The 11,425-nt window shown below is 52.6% G+C and overlaps 1 protein-coding gene across 1 annotated transcript; it reads left to right on the top strand.

Annotated features, from left to right (window-relative positions):
• The first annotated feature begins 2,938 nt into the window (after nt 1–2,938).
• FAM43A (family with sequence similarity 43 member A) lies at nt 2,939–8,217 on the top strand. The gene has a single exon (XM_046003581.1). It carries the CDS (start codon nt 3,874–3,876, stop codon nt 5,155–5,157), a length of 1,284 nt encoding a protein of 427 aa, XP_045859537.1. The 5' UTR covers nt 2,939–3,873; the 3' UTR covers nt 5,158–8,217.
• Nucleotides 8,218–11,425: the final 3,208 nt, after the last annotated feature.

The following is an 11,425-nucleotide window of genomic DNA, read 5'->3' as shown; positions in this document are numbered from 1 at the left end:
GTGACTCACACCTCAGACTGCTCACGTTTACCTAGAACCTCTCTGCCCTCCCAAGGTTGAAAACAAACTTATCACGAAGGCATCCCAGGCGTGGCAGAGACCAGCCCAGAGGAGCAGCTCTGTGGGCCTCTGCCCCCAGAACTGATGCCCTCGTTGCCTCAAAGAAGCCAGGCCGGCCAGTGGAAACCTCCCTGCCCTTGTAGTCCCCAGAGCTCCCTGCTACCACCTGATGCCGAAGGGCGTGCCCTTGTGGGAACTGAGACCAGCCTTAGCTTCCACCACTGGCCCTTCCTTATGTTCCCCAAGCCCTTCTGACCCTCGGACCTCTGAGCAACTTGGAAATGGTACCCGCTTGAACATGACATCTGCTTGTAGAGTTTAGACTTCGAGATTATGGACTGGCTAAGGGTCACTTAACACAGGTGAATCTGGTGTGGTTGTTTTTTTTACCAGACTTTTCGGTTTGGAGCCCATACAGTCTACCCGATTGCCATTGCAAGATTTTCCAGGAATTCGAGCAGAAGAGGAAGTCACCTTGACTTAAGTGGCTTATTATTGTACTAACTAGTTCATTCCAGCACCAGGCCTGGTGTCCCTCCTTTAGCCCATTAGTGCAGCTGGGGAGTAAGGCATCACACCCTGGGGCAAGACTCAGACACGAAAAGGCCATTCCTTCCCTCAGAGACTAGGAGGGCCTGAAAAGCACCACCGGGAAACTTTCTACTCTCCTTGTTTTAATCATTAAACTCCACCCTCATCCGCATGTGTGTATGCATTTTCGTGTTCTAGAATTCTGCTGTCCTCTATATCCAGAAAGCCCTTTACTTCTTTCCTGCCTGGAGAAAGCCTGCTCATTCCTCACACACCACGTTCTGCAGAGCCTGTTCTGATTTTCCTACTCAAAACGAACTTTCTCTTCTTCCTGCTTTTCGTACATTGGGTCTTTCTCAGGGCACATAGCCTGCTCTGTCTTCCTGTTCACACGCATATCTCATTCATTAATTCAACAATCAAGTAGTGCCTATTTGTGTACCAGGCACTAGGGGACACAGGGTGCTCTCCTAGATTCAGTGGAAGCCTGAGCTGGGTGCAGTTTGCATCTTTTGTTGGACTGGGAGCTCCTTGGAGACAGGAACTGGGTCTGCTCTTAGCTCAGGGCCTGGCACCAAAAAGTACTCAAGAAAGTTACATTGAAACTCAGCACCAATGAGTCTGAGAAAATTGGGTTAGAATTTAAAGAAAGGTTATTTAATGGGGCACCTGGGTGGCTCAGTGGGTTAAAGCCTCTGCCTTCGGCTCAGGTCAGGATCCCGGGGTCCTGGGATCGAGCCCCGCATCGGGCTCTCTGCTAGGCAGGGAGCCTGCTTCCTCCTCTCTCTCTGCCTGCTTCTCTGCCTACTTGTGATCTCTCTCTGTGTGTCAAATAGATAAATAAATAAAATCTTAAAAAAAAAAAAAGGTTATTTAAATTTCAAAGAAAGTTGGCAAAGGTAGGGCTCCAGAGAATTTCCAGGATGGGCTGCAGGGGTTCTGAAATCAGTGGTTTTGGCATGGAAGCCAAAGATATCCAAGATCTTCAGGGGATGAGGCTGGTGGCGTAAGGGATTCCGTTGTCCTCCTCTGGGACAAACTTGGCAGTTTGATGTAGGATCATCTGGACATTTATCCCACACTCCAGTTGAAGTCTTTTTGCTTTCACTGAGCAGACCACCGAGGCAAGCATGTTGTTTGAGGATCCCAGAAATGAGTTACCAGCCAAGGGTCAAGCTGGTCAGAGGACTGAGGCTATGCTGTTCAGGCAGCCCAGGAGAAAATGATAATAATGTGATCGTCATTCCTAGTGGATGGTGGCTGAGCATTATTAGACAGTGAAATAAAAAAACGTCATTTGGGGGCGCCTGGGTGGCTCAGTGGATTAAGCCGCTGCCTTGGGCTCAGGTCGTGATCTCGGGATCCTGGGATCGAGCCCCGCTCAGGATCCTGGGATCGAGCCCCGCATCGGGCTCTCTGCTCCGCGGGGAGCCTGCTTCCTCCTCTCTCTCTGCCTATTTGTGATCTCTCTCTCTGTCAAATAAATAAATAAAATCTTTAAAAAAATGTCATTTGGATTTTTACTAGGAATTCTCACCCAAAATGTGTCAATGATGTAATAAAACGGAATGACTGGCCTGCCAAAACAAAATGAGTTCTAACCACACATAAGCATTACTTAGGAATGGGATAGGTCTCTGAAAACTAGTCTCCTCTGAGTCCTGAGAGCAGGAAGGGCCGCTGCTAGGGATTCGGGACAGAAACATTTTATTTATGGACTCTGTACAATACTGTTCACTCCTATCACCGCATTACGCTCATCTCACTTCTCACTATCTGCTTGTCTGTGAAGAAAGGGCTCCAAGATCCTAAAAGATAAGTCTCGCTGTTTTTCTTGCTTCCGGCTTTCCTTGCTTCATTTAGTGAAAAATAACTTGTGAAAAAATACATTATTAAACAGCACGAGTCATTCTCAGAGAGCTGTCACACGAGGAAAGAACCACTCTTTCCCCAACCTTTTTACATAGTAAATTAGTCTAAATCCCATCTTCCACCACTTCCCCCAGAAGTTTCGATGTAGACACACATTTATTTAGTGAGTTGCAATTCAGCCCGAGGGTGGAGTGTCAGAATTCAAGTCGCCTTTCCCGAGGGGGTAACCCCGGGTCTTGGCGATACCTGTAGATAAATGAGATGCTGGTAAATTTGAGATGTAATTGCGGGATTGGACCGGTTTCCCCTTTCCTTCGACAAATGGCTGCAACTAGGTCCCTTTAAGAGATCAGGAACCCGCCGGGCGTCTGGGCCCGAAACGCATCCTCTTCTGTGTTCCTCCCCTGTCCCCGCGCGGCGAATGGTTCGCGCCGGCCTATATTTACCCGAGATCTTGCTGCCGGACCGTAAGGATGTGAGGCTGGCGAGCCTGCCAGCGCTCGCAGCACCGGACGGGCGCGCCGCAAGGGCGGGCAGCAGACCTTGGGAACCTCGGGAGCGGAGTCGGACCCCCCCCCCCCGGAGGGAAGAAATGAGGTAGCGACCGTCCCCGGAGCCTACCATGCGCGCGCCCCGCCCTCGGCGCCCCACGCTGCCCCGACCGAGCCAGCCGGGGCAGTGAGCCCGCCGAGCCCGAGTCCCCGCGTTGGGCCGGAGCGAAGATGCAGTGAGCCACCGCCGGAGTGCTGCGCCGGGCCCGCCGCGGCCAGCCGGGGCAGCATCTGACCGCACTCCGGGCAAGCCGCACATTCTGGGATCAGCCCCGCCGAGGGGCTCTCGGTTTCCAGCACCCCCTGGGGACGGGAGCCCGGACCCCTGGGCACACTCGCTATCGAGTTTCCGCTCTTTCTAGTTCCAGCCCTGGGGCGGGGGGGGGGGGGGGGAGAGCGAGCGGGGGCCCTTTCCACGTTCACCGAGGAGTTCCTGCATATTCTCGCCCCGTCCGGGCTGTTTTGGCTGGGGCTCCCTCTGTTTGCGCGCGCTCATCTTTTTTTAACGTTCCACTCTGATTTCGTCTTTCTCTCAATTTGCTTGCCTAAGACTCTTTGCCCTCGTCCTTGCCCTGGCTGGGGTAAATCTGTGCGCGCTCCTCCCCCCCCCCCCCCCCCCCCCCCCCGCCAACTCGCAGCTGACTATTTTCTTTTCTTTTAAAATTTTAACCCGTACCCACTTCGGCGGGGTCCCTGAGCACGATACTCCCTAAGCCCCTCTCTACCAGTGGGCCACTCCCTGCTGAGTTTTATTTTTCTGTCTTGCCCGGGCCGAGCCCGGCCAGGGCGGGTGGCTCAGCGGGGCTCATACCCCGCGCTCCGCCGCCGCCGCCCAACTGCGCGGGGGCGCCCTCCGGAGATGCTGCCGTGGAAGAAACACAAGTTCGAGCTGCTGGCCGAGGCGCCGCCACGGCAGGCGTCCAAGCCCAAGGGCTACGCGGTGAGCCTGCACTACTCGGCGCTCAGCTCGCTGGCGCGGGCGTGCCCCGAAGGCGCGCTCAGCCGGGTGGGCAGCATGTTCCGCTCCAAGCGCAAGAAGCTGCACATCACCAGCGAGGACCCCACTTACACTGTGCTCTACCTGGGCAATGCCACCACCATCCAGGCGCGCGGCGACGGCTGCACTGACCTAGCGGTGGGCAAGATCTGGAGCAAGAGCGAGGCGGGTCGTCAGGGCACCAAGATGAAGCTGACTGTGAGCGCGCAGGGTATCCGCATGGTGCACGCCGAGGAGCGCGCGCTGCGCCGCCCGGGCCACCTCTACCTGCTGCACCGCGTTACCTATTGCGTGGCAGACGCGCGGCTGCCCAAGGTGTTCGCCTGGGTATACCGGCACGAGCTCAAGCACAAGGCGGTGATGCTGCGCTGCCACGCGGTGCTGGTGTCCAAGCCCGAGAAGGCTCAGGCTATGGCCCTGCTGCTGTACCAGACGTCGGCCAACGCGCTGGCGGAATTTAAACGGCTCAAGCGGAGGGACGATGCGCGTCACCAGCAGCAGGAGCTGGTGGGCGCGCACACCATCCCGCTAGTGCCTCTGCGCAAGCTGCTCCTGCACGGACCCTGCTGCTACAAGCCACCGGTGGAACGCAGCCGCAGCGCCCCCAAACTGGGCTCCATCACCGAGGACTTGCTCGGTGAACAGCAGGAGCAGGAGCTGCAGGAGGAAGAGGAAGAGGAGCACACGGAGAGCTGCCTGGAGGAGGAGGAGGAGGAGGCGGACCGTGCTGAGGAGGGGGACGCGGCAGCGGAAGACGCCGAGGGGCAGCGAGCTCTGGTGGTGGCCATGCACTTGGAATGCGGGGACTTGCAGGACACGCTGGAAAGTGGCCGCGAGGAGGCACTAGGGGGCGGCGGGGTCTCCCTGGGCCCTGGGGCTGGGCCGCCGCCTCTGCTGCTGGGCAGCGCCTCGGACATGAAGGCCGAGCTGTCTCAGCTTATTAACGACCTGGGAGAACTCAGCTTCGGCAACGACGTGCGCAGCCTGCAGGCCGACTTGCGGGTGACCCGCCTGTTGTCAGGCGAGAGCACCGGCAGCGAGAGCTCCATCGAAGGCGGGGGCCCGGACGCCACCTCCCCGGCTACCGCAGCGGACCGGTCGGGCCCTAACGACGGCGCCAACTCAGAGGAGCCCCACTCGGGTTGAGATCTCAGCAGCCCCCTGCGCGCACCCCTCGCGCCCCACCGTGACTTCCCACCTGTCTTTTGGACAACCCCCATCTCCTCCGTCCCCCGCCTGCCCCAGGAAAGGGGAAATGGGACACTTGAGGCCCAGAGAGTTACCCTGGCCCTCTCCTTCAGCACACTTGGCTCTGTTTGAAGCGGGGCTCAGGTTGCGTGTGGAGATGTGCAAGGGGTCAGACTGCAGGAAGGGAGAGAGAGACGGGGCTGGGGGTGGGGGCAGGGGGCGGGCGGATTGTGAGAAAAGAGCCCGCTGGTTAGGGAGGGATGCCTGCCGGCAGGCCAGTTTCCTGTTTGTGGGGCAGCTGGGGCCTGAGGAAGAGGGGTTAATTTCCTCCCCCCCCCCCCCCACCGGACCCAGTAACAGGGAGCGGCCTGGCGCTGTCATTGACATGTCATTAAAAAACATTTTTTTTTCTCTCTCTCGCAACGTTTGGGGCTGTAATGCCACCTCCTTGCCCCCAGTCTTTTTGGTGCGAGAGCTTGGGTTGTTTACCTCAGACTCAGACCCTTGAAATTCTGCCAAATTCCTCAAATAATTGTTTGGGGATGGTGGTGGGGGGAAATGGAAGAAAGTTGCATTTTGTTTACAGTTAAAGAAGTCTAATATCTTTAAAACAACAAAAAAGGAGTTTTCCTTTAAAAACATACACACCTTCCTCCTGCTCAAAAGATCTCCCTCCATGATACTGTGTAAAATATTTTGCACTGTTGTGAAGTATTTTTGACATTTTTTTTGTACATAACTGTGTTCTCAGAGCTAAATGTTTATATCTTTTGCTGTGCAAAAGGGACATGTAAAATGTTGTTCAGCTGTATATACAGAAATGGGTATAAAACATTTTGTTATTTTTTAAGAGTAGCACTGCTCTGGTTGTGTTTGCACGCCAGAGGGGAGAGAATAAAGAGGACAATATCACCGAACAGGTGAGCGTCTGGAAGTGCTGCTGAAAATGCTGGGGGGCCACAGGGCTGGAAGAGGGCCTGGCCATCGGTGCCATGGCGCGGTAGGACAGGGTTTGGCCTTCGAGGTGCTTGGAGGTGATTCCAGAAGGGGAACCGCTGTTTGCATACTCCAGGGCCTCTGTCGCTCTCCACCAGGGTGGGTGCAGCGGCTGGGGCCAGTCCTTGCCTTCTCTTTGAGCCTATCCTCCCATATTCTTCATGCAGTAAACTGCAGCGGTGTGGACTTTTTCTGGTCTCTCGGAGTTCATTCTTGGAGGTACAGGGTGAGTTCTGTTACTCACTCTCAGACTTGTGAGGTAATTTAGGAAGGAGTGGCTTTCAGGGTCATCTGAGATTTTATCACCTTCTTCTGTGGGTCACCTGTTCCCTTACAAACAGCTCAAGGGGCTTTAAAGATCAACCTGAGACCTAAAGAAAGTGGCTTGGGGCTCTGTGAGGAGTGGGGCCATCTCTGTTTTTCCTGGAGGAAAGTCAAGAGAGAGGAAGGTTGGTAAGTTCTGATCATGGCGCGAATGAGTCATGGCGCAGGTGGGGCCGGTGGGGAGGCCGGCGGAAGAACCTATTTCCTTCCCTTCTACAACCCAGCGTGACCCAGTGGGGGAATAGTGTGGAGGTCAAGGCAGACAAGAACTGGTAGAGTGGTGTGTGTGTGTGTGTGTGTGTGTGTGTGTGTGTGTGTGTGTGTGTGTGTTTTCAGGCTTTCTGTGAGCTTGTTTCTGTTGTAAACTCCAAACAGATGTCTCTGGTTTGGCTATACACGATCAGCCGGAAGTTGTAATGAGACACTGCCAAAACTGTGCCTTCCTCAAATTATTTTCTTCCCTTTGCCCCTTTGGGCTCCATTTCCTGTGTTGCAGAAATGATCCCACTTCTGGCCTTCCCTGCTGTCCTGAGGCCACTCTGTTTTGTTTTCATCATAATTATGTTTTGGACAACTAGACCCACAGATCCTGAGGAGTCTGGAATTTGTTAGAACCGTAGAGGGACGGTGAAAGATTGTCTTCCTAATTAACAGAGTTGGTTTGGGCATAAGATTAACTTGAGAAACGTGGGGCACTTGGGTGTCTCAGTTGGTTAAGCAACTGCCTTCGGCTCAGGTCATGATCCTGGAGTCCTGGGATTGAGTCCAGCATCAGGCTCCCAGCTCCACCGAGAGTCGGCTTCTCCCTCTGACCTTCTCCCCTCTCATGCTTTCTCTCACTTGCTCTCTCAAATGGATAAATAAGATCTTTAAAAAAAAAAAGATTACCTTGAGAAATGAAAAGCAATGTGTAAGTGGATGGGAAATAACTAAAAAAATACTCAGAATCACTTTTTAAGGGCATTAAGATAAGGTCCAGGCTTTTGAATCTTATATTTTGGTTTGGTTGAGAGTCCCTACCCTTCTGCCCAAATACCTCCGATATACATCATTGCATAAGCTTTAAAACCCCCATGTAGAGAGAGGTCGGGAGAATCCAGTCCTCCCTTCCCCAGATACTCACACCATATGCTTTCCGTATAGCTCTCACCAGCCTGGCAGGCAGCTGTGTGGCCCATCACTATTTTGCATGACTGGATTTCACATTTGAAATTATTTTCACACATTGCCAAGTTCCTCTGCTCTTTGAAACGGATGAGAACATTAAAGAGGGTGAAGATCACGTGGCTGGTACATGGTGGTGGGCAGGGTCTGTGGGTCTTCATTCCTTTTTTTTTTTTTAAGATTTATTTGAGAGAGAGTGTGTGTGTGTGTGTGTGAGAGAGAGAGAGAGTGGGGGGGGAGGGGCAGAAAGAGAGAATCTCAAGCAGACCCCACTGAGCACGGAGCCTGATGCAGGACAACATTTCACACCCCTGAGATTATGATGTGAGCTGAAATCAAGAGTTGGGCACGTAACCAACTGAACCACCCAGGTGCCCCTGTGTGTTTTCATTCTTAACCAGTTAATGGTCTAATGCCAATGCCAAGGTTGGCTTTTATCTGTGACTGATGGGGGTAGGGCAATTGGTCAGAAAGTGCAGACAAATGACTTTTAAACGAACACCATCAATAAATGGAAAACAACTGTTCCTTTAAGTCTGAATTTCCAGTTATTTGATTTATAAATAGGGAAGGGGGGTCTAGGGGTTGAGGAAGGAGGAAGAAGAAAATAAGCAGCCTGCAAAAGAACCAGTTCCCTCCCTCCCTCCTGGTGCCCTCCCCTTCCCTCCTTCCTCCCCTCTACCTTTTGGCTTTTATCCCCACTGCACCCATACCACTCTGGCTGCTGTAATTCTAGAAGAGATCCAAAGGTGATACACCTCTTCTTACATCTCAGTCTTCCAGGGATGATATCATTAGCATAAGAAGAGAAGTCTGAATGAAATAAAAACAAAAACAAAATGGAACACTGCTTTGCTCCTGACACTTGGACGGAAAAGAGTGGTGCCCAAAGCAAAACTAAGCCCTTAGATGAAATATGCCTTCCAGAGAGCACTGAGGTCTGGCTTACTCATCCCATCTAGCTTTACCTTCCTGCGAGCTGGGGTTCAGGTTCCTCTTCTGCGTAACCTGATGGTACTTTAAATGCTGCGAGACACTTTCCACATTCTCCCCCAGCCCAAGTAATCCTTTGTGTCCAACAGTGCACCACGGACTGCGTGAAAAACGAAGTGACTTCCGGTGGCAAGAGAGGTCTTGTCGGGTGGCAGTGCGAGTCCCCGGAGGACGCGTTTCTTTGACCGCAAAAACATCCTCCCCTATTCATTTGTACCATGTGTGGTGTGCGTTGATGGGGAGCGAGGGAAAGGTGGGACAGTATGAAATAAACAGTAGTATTACAGACCTTCTCAGCACTGAGAGTTGCAGAGAACACCCACTCCACGCACTTGCACGCTGGTGCCTAAAGCAAACCTCCCACTCACAGCCCCCAGAGTCAGCAGAACAGATTTTAAACAAATAGAAAGGTTCTGTTAGACTGAGAAAGCACAATTCCTTCCCAGAGACAGAGCTGCTTTTCAAGGTCCCTGCTCTTGAAAGGACAGGGAATGGGCTGGTAGAACCCACCCCTGGCACCACACTCGAGACAGAAAAAACTGCACGGGAGTCCACCAAGGATCACGAGAAACATACAAATTCTGTTAGGAGCCAGTTGCCCTCATTTTTAGCAGGACTTAGTAATTTAATAAACAGAACACTTTCCTCTACGTGGTATGCATCAGTGGTCCTCGCATCTTGCTGGCAAGTGATGCACGACGGAGCGAGAAGTGTGTGTGCAATGGGTGCCTGGGAATCACGTGTGACATGCGGGAAACTGCTCCAGGCTCGGGGAGGGCTGGGAGGCCACAGGTCAGGGCACTCTGGACCCCCAGTACCAGGTTTTCCTGCATATGGCCACATCTGGATCTGGCTTTATTGTCAGCTGGGGCCTTTTCTGCTCCCGCTGGCCCATCCCAGGCCACACGCTGCCTGGGGCCACCCCCCCCACCCCCCACCCTATGAGCCGCTGTGAGGTGATCCCATTTTGAGCAGCCCTGAATAACCACCACGTTGGTGGCTGGAATGACTAGGTGGCCCTGGAACGTGGCACCCATTCCCTTCCCTCTCTAGGTCTGTTCAGTGGCACCAACAAGGGTCATGTTTCTAACCCCCCAGATGGTGACCCTTCTGACAGCCCCCTCTTCTACAACTCCTCTTCAGCTCTGTCCATCCCATTTCCTCCTGTAAGGCCTCGTTTCCCTCTGGCTTCTCTAATTGCCCAGCTTCCCACCTGATCCTGTCTTCATGTCTCCTCCTTCCTGAAAGCCTAGCTCAGACCTGAAACCAAACCTAAAAGAAAAGGCAGCCCAAACTTTAAAGGACAAACAAATCAAACACACAGTCATTCGTTGGCCCTGGCCCTGCAATCCCTGGGCTTCCCTCATTTACAGATAAGCAAACTGAGCCCAAGAGGGGTGATGTCACGCCCAAGGTTACACAGGAGGGACCAAGACCCAAGGGTCCAAACTCTGAAACCCATGCTCTTTTCACATTCCTCCCATTCTCTTGGCTTATAACCAGATTTTTCACTTTGGGATGGCAGAAACTGGTAGTGGAATTTTTCTGTGATCCGCACCCCCCTTCTTTGATACCTCTACATTTCATGCCTGGTAGATGCTTGATGATAAATACTTGTCAAGTCATTCTTAAACATGCCATTCCTGCCACCAGGTGTGAATGAGTATCTGCTGGCTGCTTGATGTTGGAGGTAGAAAGGGCAGGTGGTGTCCTCCTGGCAAGAATGCTCCTGGTGGGTGGGGTGGCGGCCCCCAGAGGAACCTGGTCTCCTCTTGCTCCTACCCTGAGATCTGGTCTGGTGAGATCTCACCCTAGAAGAGCAGGTCTAGTTCGAGGGTGGGGGAGCTCTTCCCATTGCATCATGATTATTAACCATCCGTATCTTTCCTGGCTGGCTGAACACTCCAAGGACAGGCATGTGTCTCCAGGCATCTCTGATTCACCAAACTTAACACAGAGCCTTGCACCTAGTTGGTACTCAGGCAATAGCAGTGAAGGAGTAAAGGAACCATTCTATTTCAGCCTAGGAGAATAGCTAGGAGAATAGGCCTGGTAAAGTTCAAGGGCATTACCTAGATGGAGGAGTCAAGGTTTTTGTAGTTGTTGTTTTTTGTTTTTAGAGAGAGAGTGTGTGTGTGCTTGAGGTGGGAGGGAGGGAGGAGCAGAGAGAGAGGGAGAAAGAAAGTCTTAAGCAGGTTGCAGGCCCAGCAAGGAGCCTGATGAGGGGCTCAATCTCAGGACCATGCGATCATGACCTTGAGATCATGACCTGAGCTGAAATCAAGAGTCAGATGCTTAACTGACTGAGCCACGCATGTGCCCCTTAAGGTTTTGAGGACATATGTTTGGGAAGGAGGGAAGATTGGGGTTCAACTGACTTCTCGTCTCTACACGAGGTAGATTCAATTCTCAAGAGTTTCCTTGGAACTCCCCTGAACTTCCTAGGGAGGGGTGATTCTGGTCTGGAGAAGGATAGTTTTATTTGGAATTGGCTTTGGATGGAGTTGGAATCCCATTCCTGCTCATCTCAGCCCCAAGGTTATGGCCCCAATCCCTCTAATTTGAGTCAAATGAAGGCTCAGATAATGTGGTATGCCAGACAGCCTTCAGGAAAAGCCTTGGATACAGGCCTTAAAATGACCTGGAATCCCTTCGCATTAACCTAATGAAGTCACTAATCCCCCTCTAGCCTCAGAACCTCATGAATAAAATGGATGTGTTGGATTATATAATAGAAAGACTTTCAGCA

This window comes from Meles meles, chromosome 4, assembly GCF_922984935.1.
Source record: "Meles meles chromosome 4, mMelMel3.1 paternal haplotype, whole genome shotgun sequence".
Taxonomy (NCBI): domain Eukaryota; kingdom Metazoa; phylum Chordata; class Mammalia; order Carnivora; family Mustelidae; genus Meles; species Meles meles.
The sequence above is the reverse complement of the archived record's forward strand: the minus strand, read 5'-3'. Positions and strand labels throughout refer to the sequence as shown.

What these genes read in the sequence shown, in the direction of transcription:
- FAM43A (XM_046003581.1), top strand. Translation starts at nt 3,874, where the DNA reads ATGCTGCCGTGGAAGAAACACAAGTTCGAGCTGCTGGCCGAGGCGCCG.